General features: G+C 54.1%; 3 protein-coding genes across 4 annotated transcripts; 1 reads left to right on the top strand and 2 right to left on the bottom strand.

Annotated features, from left to right (window-relative positions):
* The first annotated feature begins 2,241 nt into the window (after window positions 1-2,241).
* On the top strand, window positions 2,242-7,942 carry Mlst8 (MTOR associated protein, LST8 homolog). Of its 2 annotated transcripts, none has more exons than XM_047533510.1 (9): window positions 2,242-2,333; window positions 2,789-2,991; window positions 3,159-3,207; window positions 3,294-3,456; window positions 3,828-3,903; window positions 3,985-4,137; window positions 4,955-5,079; window positions 5,216-5,379; window positions 5,486-7,942. In XM_047533510.1, the coding sequence occupies exons 2-9, from the start codon at window positions 2,863-2,865 to the stop codon at window positions 5,602-5,604; spliced, it is 978 nt and encodes a 325-aa protein (XP_047389466.1). In that variant the 5' UTR covers window positions 2,242-2,333; window positions 2,789-2,862; the 3' UTR covers window positions 5,605-7,942. The 2 variants fall into 2 exon arrangements, with proteins under 2 accessions (XP_047389466.1, XP_047389465.1); XM_047533509.1 differs by having other exon boundaries at window positions 3,156-3,207.
* Window positions 5,509-8,949, bottom strand: Bricd5 (BRICHOS domain containing 5). Its single transcript, XM_047533512.1, has 5 exons — window positions 7,212-8,949; window positions 6,858-7,010; window positions 6,686-6,787; window positions 6,313-6,466; window positions 5,509-6,220 (listed from the first exon to the last, which is right to left on the bottom strand). The coding sequence occupies exons 1-5, from the start codon at window positions 7,527-7,529 to the stop codon at window positions 6,126-6,128; spliced, it is 822 nt and encodes a 273-aa protein (XP_047389468.1). The 5' UTR covers window positions 7,530-8,949; the 3' UTR covers window positions 5,509-6,125.
* Window positions 8,950-10,138: 1,189 nt separating this feature from the next.
* On the bottom strand, window positions 10,139-11,329 carry Pgp (phosphoglycolate phosphatase). Its single transcript, XM_047533511.1, has 2 exons — window positions 10,602-11,329; window positions 10,139-10,509 (listed from the first exon to the last, which is right to left on the bottom strand). The coding sequence occupies exons 1-2, from the start codon at window positions 11,239-11,241 to the stop codon at window positions 10,184-10,186; spliced, it is 966 nt and encodes a 321-aa protein (XP_047389467.1). The 5' UTR covers window positions 11,242-11,329; the 3' UTR covers window positions 10,139-10,183.
* Between the last annotated feature and the right edge of the window lie 4,990 nt (window positions 11,330-16,319).

The raw sequence follows: 16,319 nt of genomic DNA, 5'->3' as shown, positions 1-16,319 counted from the left end.
AGCCACAGGAGGAGCCAGGTCTTAGAGCCTGCAGGGTACCAGGGACCCCTGATGGCTCTGTGGGGTGGTAAGGCCAGACTGGTTTGTAAAAGACTGCTCTGCAGTGCAAACGTGGATGCTGGCTGGGCACCCCACACTTGTAAGTTTAAGCCAACCTCAGCAACGTAGCAAGGCCCTAAGCAACTTAGCAAAACCCCATCTCAAAATGAAAAATAAAAAGGGCTAGGGAGGTGGCTCAGTGTTAAGTGCCTCTGGGTTCAAACCCTGGTACAAAAAACGAAACGTGGTGTGTGAAGTGAAGAAGTTCGTTACAGGGGGGTGTGGGGACAAAGCAGAGGACAGAGGTCAGCAGGAGGTAAAACCAGTAGCCTGATGGGCATGGTGGCACACAACTGTAATTCCAGTTACTTGTGAGACTGAAGCAGGAGGACCGCAAGTTCAAGGCCAGCCTGGGCCACTTAGCAAGATCCTATCTCAAAAGAAAAGAAAAGAAAAGAAAGGGCTGGGGATGTTGCTCAGTAGTAGAACACTTGGTTAGCATTAACGAGCCCTGAGTTCAACACAACAGTGGTTGAAGGGAAGTGAGAGGGTGATGGGTCTGGATGGCACCCAGCGGTGACATGAATGGGCACTGTTCACAGAAGGGCAGACAGCGAGGAATTGCCTTGGCCATAGAAGGTGATGTCCTCCATGTGGCTTATGAGGGGCTGGGTTTGTTTGTTTGTTTATTTATTTATTTATTGGTACTGGGGATTGAATCCAGGGGCCCTTTTGCCACTGAGCTACTTCTTCAGCCCTTCTTATTTTGAGACAGGCTGGCCTTGATTTGTGATCTTCACTGCCTCAGCCTCCTGAGTCACTGGATCACAGGTGCCACTGTACCTGACAAGGGGCCACGTTTAACAGAAAGCTGAAAGTGTTTTGAGGGCTGAGATTCCAGAAGCTATGAGAACTGGAGATGGGATGGAAAGACCCCACAGCAATGATGGCACTGGAAGTCATGGAGTTGGTGGCTGTGAGCCCCCAGGGATTGTGTGTTACAGAGAGATTTCTGGAGGGTACCAGTCTCTGCAAGAAGCAGAGAAAGAGATTTGGTGCCAGGGCATTAAGCAAGGAAATGGAAGATTTTCAGGCGCGATGCTGTCAACCACTGTACAGACATGTCAGAAGGGGGAAGAAAAAAGTATCCATTGGACTTGGCAAAGTGTGACAGCTGCTGACCTTGAGGGAATTTTCATTGGAGAGCTGGGGGTAAAGTTGAGGAATGAGGGGGAGGCAGGGAAGTGAACCTAGCAAGAGGGTGAGGACAGTTCTTTGAAGGAGAGAGTAGCAGCTATTAAGGAGAGAATGTGGGGATTGTTAAAAGACTAGAGGGTAGAAAGTAGAGGAGGTGGGGGAGGCATTAGAAAGAAGGGTTCTTAGAACCCAGGGCCTGGGTGGATGTGCCAGGGACTTGGCAATGGTCAGGGGCCAGATCCACCTGCTCTGTGGGTGGAGGAAGAGGGGGTTGCAGCCAAGTCCACAAGTGTGGTGGGAAGAAACCCTAGGGAGCTTGTTTCAAGGGCTGAGACCACGTGCTTGGGTTCAGAAGGCTGGAATGGATAAGCAAATATGAGGGTCTGCAATTGTAAAGGGATCCCTGGGCTGAGCCGGGTGCGCCAAGACTCAGAAATGGGGTTGCATAGGTCTGAAAGATCCTGGACTAGAGCTGCCAGTTCTAACAAATAAAACTACAGAACACCCAGTTACATTTGAATTTGTATAAGCAAGTAATTTTTTGGTTTAACTATATCCCACTCAATGTTTGGGATATATTTACAATAAAAAAGTTAGGAGTGCAGGCCATATAGCACATCTCGTAGAGTGCCAGCCTCTCATGCTGGCGGCCCAGGTTCGAGTCCCCAGCACTCTGGGTTTCTGGAAATAACAAAAAAAAAAAAAAAGAAACCTAAAAAGTTATTGGTTGCTTATCTGAAATTCAAGTTCTGTAATTTGTCTGGCAATCCCAGCCTGGAATGGTAGAGCAGGGGGTCGGGGAGGACATGGGGACTGTGTGACCCTGCCTGGGTCCCAAGCCTGAAAATGGGCAGCGGCGCCAGGGGGGCGGGGTGCCGAGTGAGCCTGAGGTCGGAGACGCGACAGGTATGTGCTCAGCGCCTAGCTTCTCTTGGAGTCCCCGCCCCAGAACTTTGGTCTCGTCCTCTCCCCCTACCGTGCCCATGGTCTCGCCCAGAAGACTCATCGATATCTCTACGCTCCGCCCCGGCCTCTATCGACTCGCTCCGGCTCCCCTCACCGTCCTGGACCACGGTAGAAGGCGGAGGGCGTGTAAGGTACGGAGGTCGTGGGACGAGGGCCGGGAATCGGCTTCTGGGTGGCTAAGAGGGCGCGGTCGGGGGAAGCTGGCCAGCAGGAGGAAGCCAGGACAGTCGGAACATAGGGGAGCTTGGGGATTCCAACGGCCAGCGCCCCCTCCCATCAGGTCCGGCCGCCGACCAGCTACGCATGCGCAGCCGTAGCGCTTGGCTTTCTCTGACCTGCCCACCGCCTGCGCGTGCGCGGTCCGACCCTGCGGCAGAGGTGCCCAGCGTGACTGCCCCCTGCCGGCTGCGGTCTGCCTGGCGTCCCCGCTGGTCTCGCCCGCTGACCGCGCGTCCCTGAACCTGTATGAGCCAGTTTCCCAGTCCTTAAAGTCGGAATAATACATATCTGAGCTCTGAGTGGACGTGTTGTCTGTTTAGTACGCAGAGAGTATCTCCTAAATACTTCATCTCTGTCTCCCCTCCAGATGCTTTGACCTTTGCTCCTTGCCTGTCAGCTCTCTGGCCCTGTGCAGGCTACATTCTTCCCAGCAGCTGCACCATGAACACCTCCCCAGGCACAGTGGGCAGTGACCCGGTCATCTTGGCTACCGCGGGTTATGACCACACTGTTGCGTTCTGGCAGGCCCACAGTGGAATCTGTACTCGCACTGTGCAGCACCAGGACTCCGTATCCTCCACCTGGGTGCTGGGCAGGGTGGTGCTGGGCTGGATAACCAGGTGGGGATGATGGCCTGGGGTGGAAGTAGGCGGCAGCCCAAAACCAGGTGGTGGAGGCCTCAAAAACCCCTAGCCTCAGGGTTCCCTTCTCATCATCCTCCTTAACACACTCAGCAGGTAAATGCGCTGGAGATCACCCCAGATCGCAGCATGATTGCTGCTGCAGGTACCTGTGATTCTTGACCTCTGACCCCTGACCTCTAGCAGGTCAACCTGGGCATAGCCATTCTTCAGTTCAGCCTGTGTCCCTAGGTTACCAGCACATCCGCATGTATGATCTCAACTCCAATAACCCCAATCCCATCATCAGCTATGACGGAGTCAATAAGAACATAGCATCTGTGGGCTTCCATGAGGACGGCCGCTGGATGTACACAGGCGGGGAGGACTGCACAGCCCGAATCTGGGACCTCAGGTGTCCGGTGCTAGGCAGGAGGGACCCAGTGCCCAAGGGTGAGGGGGGGCCAGGTCGACGGACCATCTTTGGGTAGAGTAGATTCTCTCCAAGTAGAGGCTGATCCAGGGTGTTTGTGTGGGTGATTTATGGAGGGAAGGAGAAAAGCCGGTTGGAGGGAATTGCTTCCATGAGGTAGCCCTGCCTTGAGGACAGGGGCCAGGCTTCATTTTCCTGTCAGTCACTCATGTCAGGCTACTGCCTGGAGTGAAAGACCAAACCTCACAAGTGTTCCCTACAAGGTAGCTCCCATCAGCAAGGGGACAAGAGAGGGCATCTGGTGGGGTATCAACAGCATCCACCAGAGACAGCGTGTGACCTCATCCCCACAGGTCTCGAAACCTGCAGTGTCAGCGGATCTTCCAGGTGAATGCGCCCATTAACTGCGTGTGCCTGCATCCCAACCAGGTGAGGGATTACTCATGGGGCTGGGCATCCAGGGACTGGACGGTAAGGGTCCTGCCACACCTCATCTCCCCTGACCCCCAGGCAGAGCTCATCGTGGGTGACCAGAGTGGCGCTATCCACATCTGGGACCTGAAAACAGATCACAATGAGCAGCTGATCCCTGAGCCTGAGGTCTCCATCACATCTGCCCACATTGACCCTGATGCTAGCTACATGGCAGCAGTCAATAGCACTGTGAGTCGGGGGGGCGAATGCAGAGGCAGGGGCAGCTTAGCACCCGGCCCCTTATCCCCGGCAGATGGGTTCATTCCCCCGTGTTCCTCAGGCCCCTCCCCTGCAGCTTCTAACACCCATCCAGCCTCCAAAACCATGAACCTGGGTACCATTTTTGATGTCCCCCTCATTACCTGCCATAGCCCTCTCAGGTCAGGCTCCTCAGCCTCCAGCAGAATCTAAGACTGACCCCTTCCTTCTTTTCTCCCTGTCACCTCCTGGTCAGAGTCTCCTGATGCTGTTAGTCTCTCTGTGGCTTCCCTTCCTCTTCTCTGACTTCCCTTGGTCCCCTGATCCATTCTCCCTCAGCCACAGAAGTGTTTTTCAGCTTATCAGCTAGACCCCAAGACACCCCTGCTCCTGCCAGTGGAATGCTATGATTTGATCTTGCTCTGCAGTCTCATTTTCTCCCTTAACTTCACTTAGATTCCAGTGTGTCACTTGTCCCATATCCCAGGCTTCCCTCCTCATAGCCTTGGCCTATTGCACTCTCTGAATACTTTACTCTCCTTTCCTTCTACATATCTCCATTGGCTGGCAGCCATGGTGTATGTGAGTCCTTGGCCAGCATGGCCTCCTACACTTGATGGACTGGACATGGCCCTTTTTGAGGCAGGCCTTCCAGGGCAGGACTCAAAGTACCAGCCTGCATGCCCTGGCCCAGATCCCTCTGTATGTTGGCTCCTAGTGTTGGTGGACTCTGGGTTCAGGTCTAGCACTCAGGGTGTTGTGCTCTGAGACAGGGTTTCAAGTGACTGACTGCCTTCCTACCCTATAGGGAAACTGTTATGTCTGGAATCTGACAGGGGGCATTGGTGATGAAGTGACCCAGCTCATCCCCAAGACCAAGATCCCAGCTCATACACGCTACGCCCTGCAGTGCCGCTTCAGCCCTGACTCCACGTGCGTGTAGGACCTGGTAGCCCAGGAGGGGATCTGTGGACAGTTGGGGGTGTGACAGGTCTGGCCTAATGCATGGCAGGGGGTTCAGGGTGAGGATGGCTATTGTATGACATCCCACGCTCTGAACCCACCCTAGGCTCCTTGCCACCTGCTCAGCTGACCAGACGTGCAAGATTTGGAGGACATCCAACTTCTCCCTGATGACAGAGCTCAGCATCAAGAGCAGCAACCCTGGGGAGTCGTCCCGAGGTTGGATGTGGGGCTGTGCCTTCTCCGGGGACTCTCAGTACATTGTTACAGGTGAGCCTTGCCCTCCTGCCTTGGCCTCCAGAATGGCTCATGGCTGCTGCCGCTCCTCTGCCTTAGGCCATCCTGGCCTGAGCTTTTGCCTAATCCCTCCTTGCAGCTTCCTCTGACAACCTGGCCCGGCTCTGGTGTGTGGAGACTGGAGAGATCAAGAGAGAGTATGGCGGCCACCAGAAAGCTGTTGTCTGTTTGGCATTCAATGACAGTGTGCTGGGCTAGGCTGTGCCCCTCAGGATCACAGGCAGCAACTGAGCAGCTGGGACTGCCTGGTGCAGCGGCTCTAGCTGGATGGACCTATATAGAACTCAGGTCAGAGTGAAACTCTGAGATTAGCCTTTGCCCACCAGGCTAGCTGGACCTGACTGGGTTAGTCCTCCCTCTTTGCAGGCCTCTCCTGTGGGGCTCTCTCTGCTCAGCTGCTTATCAGGAGGCCCACTGAGTCAGGCCGTACATGCCTGGGCTGGGAGAGCCTACACTCCCTTCAGAGAGGTTGGACCTCTGGGGTTTAGAGCTTCTGAGGGGACCCAAGCTAGTGCCCACCTGCAAGTCACGTTCTTCCTCCCACTCCCTGCCCTTGTTCAGGTCCCGAGGACCCAGAGAACACCACCATGGCCAGGTGGAAGAGTTTATTAGTCCTGCCAGCAGCTGCCCTCTAGGTGCTGGTGACATAGCCAGATTGCTAGCCTGTGGGAACAGGGGAAGCCTATGGGGCAATGGCCAGGCTGGACCAGGCAGAGGGCTTAGTCTGGGAGGTAATAAAAGCAGACAGACACACAGATGTTGCTTGGGAAGCAGATGTCAATGCAGAGATAGATCAGCCGCTGCCTCTGGGGCCCTGGGTGGGAGGGAGACTCATGAATTTCCAAAGGGCTCCTACCCAGTTCTGTGGACTGTCCTGCGGGAGTCACACAACCTGCCCCAACTCACCCTTGGCTTGACGGGCCCAGTAGATGGGGGTCTTTGCACAGAGGTGCTGCACTGAAGCCCCCACCTGGGCAGGGTCCACGGTGTGGCTCCCAAGCACTGCCAGCAGCTCCTGGGCATGGTGGGTGTCATGATCTGGGCTGAGGGGCCCTTGGGCCTGCAGAAAGGCTGTGGTGGGCTATGGCATGGGTGCTTCTCTCCTGGCTGGGCGGGGCCCTCGCATCCCACACCCTCCTGGTGGCCCCACCTTCTACTCTTGTCAGCAGCCTCAGCTAAGGGAAGATAGAGCTTTCTGTTTCCCTGAAACCAGAGCCCCAGCTGGGCCAAACACAGGACCCTTTGTCTGGCCCTGGCCTGGTGGTGGAGCCATGCTCACCCTGGAGGTGTTCAGCAGCAGCTGCAGGGTCTCCCGATCTCGGGCCTCCATCAGGCGGAGGAAGCAGGCCCGATGCTCTGCAGGGCGGTAACAGATGCAGCCCTGGGGAGGCAGGTGGGTGAGGCTGGGCTACCCCAGCACCTGTGGATTGAACCCCTCCCCACCCACTCACGCTCTGCCCGTCGAACAGCACTGCCCAGCTGTGGTTGCTCTGAGGTGGAGTCACTATGATGGTTGCCATGTTGTGGGCCATGTCCACGATGGTGGTTTGATTGGACCAGGGAACCTGGGGGCTTGGGAAGGTCAGTCGGAGCATCTGCAATGGCTGCAAATGGGAAGTGGAAGTTCAGCTAGGCAGACCAAGCAGCCCCACAGGCCACCAGCCTTGGGCTGCAGCATTTCAACCCTCTGGTCCTCTGCTGCAAGGCCACTGTTAGGGCTTACTTTGGGTCCTGGCTCCACTGGAGGACCAGCCTCCCTGCCCCCTTCCCACTGCCCTAGTCCCTGGGCCTAAGGTGGCGCTCACCTTGGAAGGGCTATGAGCAAACCCAAGAAGCCCTCCGGCCACAGCCCCTGCAGTGGCCAGTGCCAGCAGCAGCAACAGCAGGCCTGCAGTTCTCCAGCCCCAGTGGCAGGGCTTGGTCTTCACCTGGGAGCATATTGCAGTCAGTGGGGCTAGAGACCAGGGAGCCGATTTGCTTAGGGAAGGGTCATGGTGGGGTGGGTGGTGGTCCTTCATCCCCTGTCCAGGGCATCCCCAGGTCTTTGTCCCAGGAATGGTAGAGGCACTTACCTCAGCAGGGCCAGGCCTGGGGCTCTGTGTGTGGCTGCTCCCTTGCTCCATGCTGCAGCCCCTGCTGACAATGCACTGATTGTCTGCAGCCCCTTGGAGGAGTTGGCCCAGGAAAACTCAGGATGCCTGATGAGCCAAACAACTGTACCCTCCCCTCCTGACCCCACTGCCTCCTCCCCAGCTCAGTATCTGATGTCCTGGTCAAGGCCAGGACAGTCCCCTCTCCCACTGGGGATGCCAGTCATCAGGCCTGGTTCTTGACACCTAGCCTGTACCATAAGAATGTGAGATCTGAAGGCCTCAGTGGGAACCCAGCCCAGGCCCAGCCAAGTGATTGTCTAGTTTGAACAGATTTAATGTTTATGTGAGTCTGTTTCCAGTCTCGGTTACGTCCAGACTCCCAGCAGTGGGCATAGTAGTTGGCACTCATGGAGCCATCAATAAACGCCTGTTCATTACCACTATACCATTGGGTACTCCCTCTCTTCCCTCCCGGTGCACCTGTAGCAGCTTCCTAGCCCCTTCCAACACCACACAGGGCTGTGGGCATCCTTAGGTGCAGACTGGCAGTCTACTGGAGGTCAGGTGTGTGCCCCAGGGTGACTTCTCAGTTTGCTCACTGCCCTGGTCCTGGTGTGTCTCTTCATCCATGTGATGCTTGGTAACTCGGCTGTGTGTTTTCACCTGTTTCATCCTTTGGCCCAGTCCTGCTCTGGTTTTGTACCCTGCTTTTCCTGATCCTCAGAACCTGATCTGTAACAGGCCTGAAATGGGGTGGGGCTGCAGTGGTCAGTGTTTCAGCTCTTGAAGGCTCTGGAATTGGGATCCCAGCCTGGCCTTCTCCTTTCAGACCTCCCATCCTGCTCCTACCTGCAGCAAGACAGCTGCTACCTTGGGGCTGCTACAAAGGTGAGAGGAAGGAAGACCCAGTCAGTGTGGGTTTGAGAGTTTAATGTGCATTTGTGTTCACACAGTGCAAAGCGCCAGATGGGGTGCACACAGGCTCCTGGGCTGGTGGAAGAGGGAGGTGTTGCTGGCTGCCACACCTGCCACGTGCTCCTGGTGTGGGTGACAACGCCCTGACAGGCCTGCTCAATATCCAGACCCACCTTGAGCCGACCTCGCAGAGCCAACGTCAGCACCACCAACCTCACAGGCATGGTTGCCCTCATGTTGCCTTGTGGCATGGTCCCAACCCCAGCCACACTGGCCAGGAGCAGCTGCAGGGGTGGAATACCCTTTATTGCTCTGAGAACTTGGTGAACAGGTGAAGGAGTACTGTGACCATGAGGCTGGGAGAGAAGCCACTGGGTGCAGGGCAAGGCACCAGGAAGGAGTCAGCTGAAAGGAACAGCTTCCCAGGCTCTACCCTGCAAATGTTGCTGAGTTGCTCAGCAGGCTGCTAAAGGTCAGCAAGCCTAAGGAATAGACAGAAAAGGTCAGAGCCCCTGTCAAGAACCCCTGGCTGGCTGGTGGGCTCTGCCAGTCCTTCCACTGGCTATCAACAAGGGAATCCAGGACCAAGATAGGTGGTTTCATGGGCCACTGATATCTAACCCCCACCCAGACCCAGGGAACAGAAAAACAGGAAGAGACTGGAGTTGAGATGGGAGTCTGTAAAAGGAATTCTTGTTCTGGGGGACCTCTTCCCTCCCCCGGCGAAAGCGTGCCCCAGGCAACAGGCAGTCCTTGGCTAACACATGCCGTTAGCTGTGCTGCTGCTTTTGGGGCATGGAGTCTTTAGTGGGATTTTCTCTATGAGACAGAGCACAGCTATTAATCCACACACTTATCTTAAATTTTCAGTTCCACCAATTGACAAAGTTGTTTACAAGTTGGAAAAAAAAAGTATTATTTTGGTACCCGTGCTGCTCTGAGCTCCTTGCAGAGCAGCCCAGAGTGCAGTGAAGACATCCACGCCCACTTGGCCCCTCATCCCACAATGCACTCAGTCTGAGTCACCTGGGTTTAAATGCACACTTGAGACAGCCGAGGTTTAGGTGGGCTGAGTTTACAGAACTGGGCAGTTGTATATGAGGAGCCGCAGCCCTGGGCATCTGAAATGGAACAGACAATTGTGACATCAAAGTGGTTTTCAAGGAAGCAGGGGAGGGTGGAGGGCAGCAAGGGCAACACCCCACACCCCAAAGACAGGGTGACACCATTTGGGAGCAGCCCCCTCCACTCCTGCCTTGCAGGTGAGGAGCTGGAACACAGCAGCTGCTCCTCTGCTGCATGGCCATGCAGGGTGAGGGTTGGAAGGCCTGGTCCATTCTGCACAAATGTTTCACAACAGTCACAATAATCAGCCCCACCACCCCTCTGCCCTTCAAGGGGGCTTAATCCCTGAATAAATTTTTCTGTCAAAATAAATGACACACACTCCTAGACCTGCCTCAGTATCATCAGCAGGGCCTGAAGTTACCTGAATCCTGGACAGATGCTATGCCTGCCCTTGCCAATACATCCAAGGCCCAGGACCCATCCCCACAATGCCCTCAAAGATTAAAAGTGCATCTTAAAATAAGCATTTGTAAACAACACTGCCCCCCCCCACAACATTTACTTACAAAGCTAACAAACACCTTTGTTTAACTCCAATCACACTGTGGTCACCTCGCTGAGCGGATGCCTAGGCCCCACCTATTAATTTGGTTAAGTGATTTTCAATTTTTTTTTATTCTGGAGATTAAAGACACTAATCTTTAACCTTGAAGGGCGGGCAGGAGGTCGGCTATGCTGTCAACATAGAAGTCAGGGACCATTTTCTTCTTAGACACGCAGTCACTTTCCTGATTATTCTTCACATCCTCTAGCGTGGAGACTCCTGTGAGGGTCAGGATGGTCTTCAAGCCACAGGTGACGCCCAGGAGGATATCTGTGTCCAGACGGTCCCCCACCATGACGGTGCGTTCGGGGTTGATGCCGTACTCCTGGGACACGCAGTCGAAGATGAAGCGACTGGGCTTTCCGATGATGTCGGCCTGACGTTGGGCGGCCATCTCCACCGCTCGAACCAGGCAGCCAGTACCTGCGGGGCAGAAGGAGGGAAGGGCCGCGGGGTCAGAGGGCGGGGAGGGGCCGCAGCCCGCCCTCTGGCCTCCCGCCCCGGGGCGCACGGACCCGCGATGAAGTGGCCTTTCTCCAAGGGGAGCCGGTTGTCCATGTTGGTGCCCACGAGCAGGCAGCCGGGCTGCTGCAGGTAGCGCACAGCCTTCGTGAGCTTCATGTAGCTGAAGTGCGGGTCGAAGCCCACCACGACAGCGCCCACGTCCGCCTCCAGCGGCGCGGCCAGCCAGTCGGCCGGGCCTTCGCCCCGCAGTGGTTCGGGCCCCACGCCCACGCTGGCGACGCCCACGGCCTCCAGCTCCGCGGCCAGGGCCGGGCTGCCCAGCACGTAGGCCTTGGGGGCCGGCGCGCCGGCCAAGCGCTGGCGCAGGTAGAGCGCGGTGCAGTAGGCCGTGCCGAAGACCTCCAGGCCCGCGCCGGGCCCCACCGGGCCCCCGAAGCCCAGGCGCTGCAGCTTCTCGGCGTAGGCCGCGCGCGTCTTGCTGCTGTTGTTGGTGATGAAGCCCAGGCGCTTGCCGCGGGCCCGCAGCGCCCTCAGGGTCTCGGGCGCGCCGGGCACCGCCGTCTCGCCGCGCCACAGCACGCCGTCGCAGTCGAACAGCAGCGTGTCCACGTCGGCCAGCAGCGCCTGGGCCCGCTCGGCGCTCAGTCGTACGCAGCGGGCGTCGTCGCCGCTGGCCTCCGCCTTCGCCATGGCCGCTCGCCGCCGCCCGCCGCCGTCACCGGCCGCCGCCGCCGCCGCCACCGGCCGCTCCTTGCAGCCGCCCGCCGCGGCGTCCGCCCCGCCCCCGGCGCGCTCATTGGCCCCGCGTCTCGCGCGTGCCGCCCATTGGCCGCTGCCTGCGCCAATCCGTCCCCGCCTTCCGCGGGCTGAGGGAGCTCGGCTCCAACCGCCGAGACCGGACGCGGGGAGGCGGTAGGCCATTGGCTACGGGACCTGGGGCGCACTGGTGATTGGCTGGCGGGGCGCCAACCGGTATTCGGAGTAGAGCGCTCGCTGCGGAGACGCTGCGGTCCGAGAGCGGCGCAACACGTAAGGCCGCTGCTCATTGGCAGCCGCAGGGCAGCTCGCCCATTGGAGGCGGGTGGTCAGCCTAGGTGACGGAGGCCCTTGGTTGAGGGACCCCAGGCCAGGTCGGCTGCTGATTGGCTGGCTTGTCTTGCGGTCTTGCGGGCAGGGCTCTCCGCAGGAGCGTGGTGGGAGGGGCCGCAGTCCACCGGAGGTCGGAGTCACTGCCGCAAGTCTGTGGTCCTGTACCCGGACACGCTCTGGGCACGGCGCAGGCGCCTGAGCCGGGTACCATCCACTCCTGGAACGATCCTCCCTCCCCAGCGAGCTTCGCGTTTCCACCTCCCGTCCTCTGCACAAACCTTTCACATGAGCCAGTGTTTCCAAGGCGGAGGGAGTGCCGTCTGGTGGGCGGGCAGAACACAGCCCCCAGTAACTGGTCGCTATTATCATTATCGGTAATACATATTAACCTTTATTGAGGTGTTACATAAAGGATGTAAATTAAAAAAAAATTTTAGTTGTAAATGGACACGATACCTTTATTTTACTTATTTATTTATGTGGTGCTGAGGATTGAACCCAGTGCCTCACACGTGCCAGGCAAGCTCTACCACTGAGCCACACCCCAGCCCCAGCCCATCCCTTTCAATACTTTTTATTTTGAGAAAGGGACTAGCCAAGTTTCCCAGGCTTGTGTCCATCTTCCAATCCTCCTGCCTCAGCCTCCCAAGTTGCTGGGATTACGGGTGTGTGCCACAGTGCTCAGCACTCATTTTTCAAATATATACTTAGGAGTGGAATCTTTGGGTCCTAGGGTAAGTGTATGTTTATTAATATCACTTTCACTAGAGCCAGCTGTCAGAACAATAGTGGTTCCCAGTTTCCTGAGGGCCAAACCTGTGACAGGCCATCCAGGCCCCCTATTTCCAGTTGGTCAACCCTTTCCTCCTCTCTTGGGCCCTAGCGCTCTATAAAGTCTCTTCTAGATTGGTCCCCACCCTGACTCAGGTAAAGGAGTGAACTCGCTTCCCTTGCAGTCCTGTTTGTTTATAAAGCAGCCTATTCCTGTTGGTCTCTGCTGGCCTTGGAACCCTTGGAGGACAGGCACCACAGCCCAGAAGGGCACAACCTGCCTGGAGCACCCACTGCTCAGAAGAAAACCTTCCTCTCTGGGTTTTCATATTTGGTTTTGGTGGCCAAGTTGATCCTGGGAAGAACTACATTTGACAAAAGATCACAAATTCTGCTGTTAACACCCAACAACACCCAGTTATTTGGTACACTGGCCAGAATGGGAAACACTGATGCTGTCCAGACATAGGTAGACTTCTCCAACACTTGCCTGATGACCATGGGTTACCCTTGTGCTTTCAGTAAGCATTCAGACAGCAAGTGCTGCTTCTCACCAGCATGATCTAGTCAGAATCACAGAACAGCCCTGAGAGGCTGGGACTGTTAGTATTCCTATCTACAGACAAGGAAACAGCCACATAGAGCCACCAGGGGGACAATGCCAGTGGGACAATGCTCGGTCAACTCCAAAGCTGAATTGTGCTATGTCTGGTTTCATATCTGCTGGGCATGCCTATATGCCTATAGGTAGTAGGGACTGAGCTGGCATAGTGGGAAGGATGGAATGGTCAGCATGCAGAGAGGATGTTTGTAGACAAGGTGGTGGAGGAGTCTGGAAGGGACAGTGGTCTTCATGAAGGAGAACTGACCTAGGGTGGGGAGGTGGAGTGGCTCTACAGATGGGAGAGAAGTCCATTATGTGTGCCCAATTCACAGTAGGTACTCAGTATATACCTTCTAGTGAATGGCACCAGTGCCCCTCCCCCAAGGGAGGAACTCACACCACTAGTATAAATGGGATGGTTTTAGACAGTACAAGGACGGTATTTACTATTTAATCTTCATAGTGTTACATAGACTTACATACAAGCAAATTGGATGTGATGGTGCCCACCTATAATCCCAGTAATTTGGGAGGCTGAGGCAGGATGACCAAGTTCAAGGCCAGCCTCAGCAATTTAGCAAGGCCCTAAGCAACTTAGTGAGAACCTACCTCAAAAAAAAAAAAAAAAAAAAAAAAAAAAAAAAAAAAAAAGGGCTGGGGTTGTGGCTGAGTAGCAGAGCACTTTCTATCATGTATGAGGCATTGGGTTTGATCCTATCAAATAAACAAATAAAATAAAGGCATTCTGTCCCTCCACAGTTACAAAAAAAAAAAAAAAAAGAAAAGAAAAAGAAAAAAAACCCCCGATATCTATGATCTCACACTGCATGAAGTCCAGAGTACAACTGTAGGACAGTATTCTGTGGCTTGATGTGATCAAGGAGCCAGGTCCTTCAACCTGCTCTGCCACCCTTGATGTCAGCTTCATCCTCCAGTGAGCAACAACAGGTTCCACCAATCCCAGGTGGTCATCTCGCCCTTGGGCAAGATCCAGAGGGAGAGAGAAACTGTCTCTCAATAGCTTCCCTCTGCACCAATCCTGGGCCAATCACTGGGAAAGAGAAGGGAAAATTTATAAACCCATCAGGCTCACCTGTACCTGTAGGTTGACTGGCTTCTCTAAAGTACATGGATTCATTTGTAGGCACAAATAACTGAAGAAACTTGATTTGGGTCTGTAGGAAGGTGTCTTAAGTCCTTTTTTTTGTCACTGTGACCAAAATAGCACATAAGAACAATTCAGAGGAGGAAAAGTTTATTTTGGGCTTGCAGTTTCAGAGGCTCAGCCAACTCCATAATTCTGGGCCTGAAGTGAAGTAGAACATCATGGTGGAAAAGCATGGCAGAGGAAAGCTGTTGGCTCATGGCAGCCGCGAAGCCAAGAACTTGGATCTGTTTTCACGGTTATTATTACTTCTATTGAATTAAGCATTAAGCACTGGGAAAGAACTCAAGTGACAAAAAACTTGGGTGAAACCTAAATGTTCTTCAGCATGGGGTTAGTTAAATAAAGTAATAAAATACATTGAACCAGTGGAGGATTCTGGAGTGTCCAGGTATGAGTGTGGAAAGTCAACACAGGGTATTTACCTAGAGCCAAGGTTTTGGACAGTGCGACAGGAAGTCATTTGAAGGAAGGAAGGCTGGTTTTGCTGCCATCTTCTTTTCCAGGAGCTGTATGCTTCTGTTCCCACAGTCCCAGCAATGAAGACAACCTCTGCTTAGAGGCCTTTCCAGGTAGAGTGACCCACTCCCTGCTCAGCCCTGTGTTTCTGCTCCATCCTCCCTGGAGATGCCCTTACTGGAGGGAATCAGATCTGATTCACTTGAGTCCCTTGCAACTAGCATCTGGCTGGCCCACACAGAACAAATGAGCTGGGAGAGCAAGCCCTGGGGTTACCAGCTTGGGGTGGAGTCCTGGATCTAGCCCCTGGACAAATATCTCTCAGTTCTGTGCCTCAGTTTTTTCATCTTCAAAGTGCAAGTGACTGGTACCTTAAATGAGTGAATCCAACAAAATGCTTTGTTTCAAAAAGCTAATTAAATATTACTTTATTTAAAAAAGGAATATTTATACAGGAATGCACAGAGCAAGACTATTCACAAGAGTCATAAAGGTGGAAACTCAAATGTGATGCATGAACATATAAAATGTGGGGAATCTACACAATGAAACTGAGTTGTAAAAAGTTGCTTGGTATGATGGTGCACACCTGTAATCCCAGTGATCTAAGAGGATGAGGTAGGAGGATCACATGTTCAAAACCAGTCACAGCAACTTGGCGAGACTGTCTCAATATAAAAAATAAAAAGGGCTTGGAATGTGGTTCAGTGGTTAAGCACCTCACCTCTGGGTTCAATATCCCTGGTACCAAAAAAAAAAAAAAAAGGAAAAAAGGTTAATGAGGGGTGGCATGGTGTCTCACAGCTGTAAGGCTTAGACAGGAGGGTCACAAGTTGGAGGCCAGCCTCAGCAACTTAGTGAGGCACTTAGTAACTCAGGGAGCCCATGTCTCTAAATAAAATATAAAAAATGGCTAGGGATGTGGCTTAGTGGTTAAGCACCTCTGGGTCCAATCCCCAGTGCCCTTCCCCACCCCCTCAAGAAAACAATGAAGTAATGAAGCACTAACACAGACTTGGGAATGGACGACTCTCCCAAGCAGAAAGAAATAAGGCCTAGAAGGTTACACAATGTAGGATTCCATGTATACGATGGGTCCAGGATAGGCAAATCAATGAAGACCAGGTAGATTGGTGGTTTCCAGAGCTGGGGTGGGAGGCGTGTAGAATGGGGAATGACTGCTCAGAGAGTACAGGTTTTCTTTGGGGATAATGAAAATCTTCTGGAGCTAGCCTTTAGTGGTGGCACATACCTGTAATCCCAGTTACTCGGGAGGCTGAGGCAGGAGATCTCACAAATTTGAAATCAGCTTGGATAATTTAGCAACTTTTTCTCAAAAATAATAAATTAAAAGGTTTGGAGGTGTAGGATGGGCAAGGCCCTGGGTTTAAACCCCAGTTTCGGAAAAAAATCTTTTCTGGCACTAGATAAAGGTAATGAGTGAGCTCAACAGCGTGAGTACACTAAATGTCACTCACTAGTGGTAAATTTTATGTGCATTTACCACAGCTAAAAATATATAAAATAAAATGCTTCGTAGAGCTGAGCATGAGCCATTCCGCACTAGGGTTCTTTCCTGTAACTGGCCTTAAAACAACCTTTGTGGGCGACCGAGTTTGGTGAGCACGGAAACCTTAGTCCCCTAAGTCGGTGGCGGCCCTCTTGAGATTCTGGCGGGGC

Source organism: Sciurus carolinensis, chromosome 18 (assembly GCF_902686445.1).
Source record: "Sciurus carolinensis chromosome 18, mSciCar1.2, whole genome shotgun sequence".
Taxonomy (NCBI): Eukaryota; Metazoa; Chordata; class Mammalia; order Rodentia; family Sciuridae; genus Sciurus; species Sciurus carolinensis.
The sequence above is the reverse complement of the archived record's forward strand: the minus strand, read 5'-3'. Positions and strand labels throughout refer to the sequence as shown.

What these genes read in the sequence shown, in the direction of transcription:
- Mlst8 (XM_047533509.1), top strand. Translation starts at nt 2,863, where the DNA reads ATGAACACCTCCCCAGGCACAGTGGGCAGTGACCCGGTCATCTTGGCT. An exon ending in GCCCGAATCTGGGACCTCAG is followed by an intron (nt 3,457 to 3,827) that starts GTGTCCGGTGCT and finishes TCATCCCCACAG; the next exon opens with GTCTCGAAACCTGCAGTGTC. An exon ending in CTCTCAGTACATTGTTACAG is followed by an intron (nt 5,380 to 5,485) that starts GTGAGCCTTGCC and finishes CCCTCCTTGCAG; the next exon opens with CTTCCTCTGACAACCTGGCC.
- Bricd5 (XM_047533512.1), bottom strand. Translation starts at nt 7,529, where the DNA reads ATGGAGCAAGGGAGCAGCCACACACAGAGCCCCAGGCCTGGCCCTGCT. An exon ending in TGCTGCTGAACACCTCCAGG is followed by an intron (nt 6,467 to 6,685) that starts GTGAGCATGGCT and finishes GCCTTTCTGCAG; the next exon opens with GCCCAAGGGCCCCTCAGCCC. An exon ending in CTGGGCCCGTCAAGCCAAGG is followed by an intron (nt 6,221 to 6,312) that starts GTGAGTTGGGGC and finishes CCTCCCACCCAG; the next exon opens with GGCCCCAGAGGCAGCGGCTG.
- Pgp (XM_047533511.1), bottom strand. Translation starts at nt 11,241, where the DNA reads ATGGCGAAGGCGGAGGCCAGCGGCGACGACGCCCGCTGCGTACGACTG. An exon ending in GAAAGGCCACTTCATCGCGG is followed by an intron (nt 10,510 to 10,601) that starts GTCCGTGCGCCC and finishes TCTGCCCCGCAG; the next exon opens with GTACTGGCTGCCTGGTTCGA.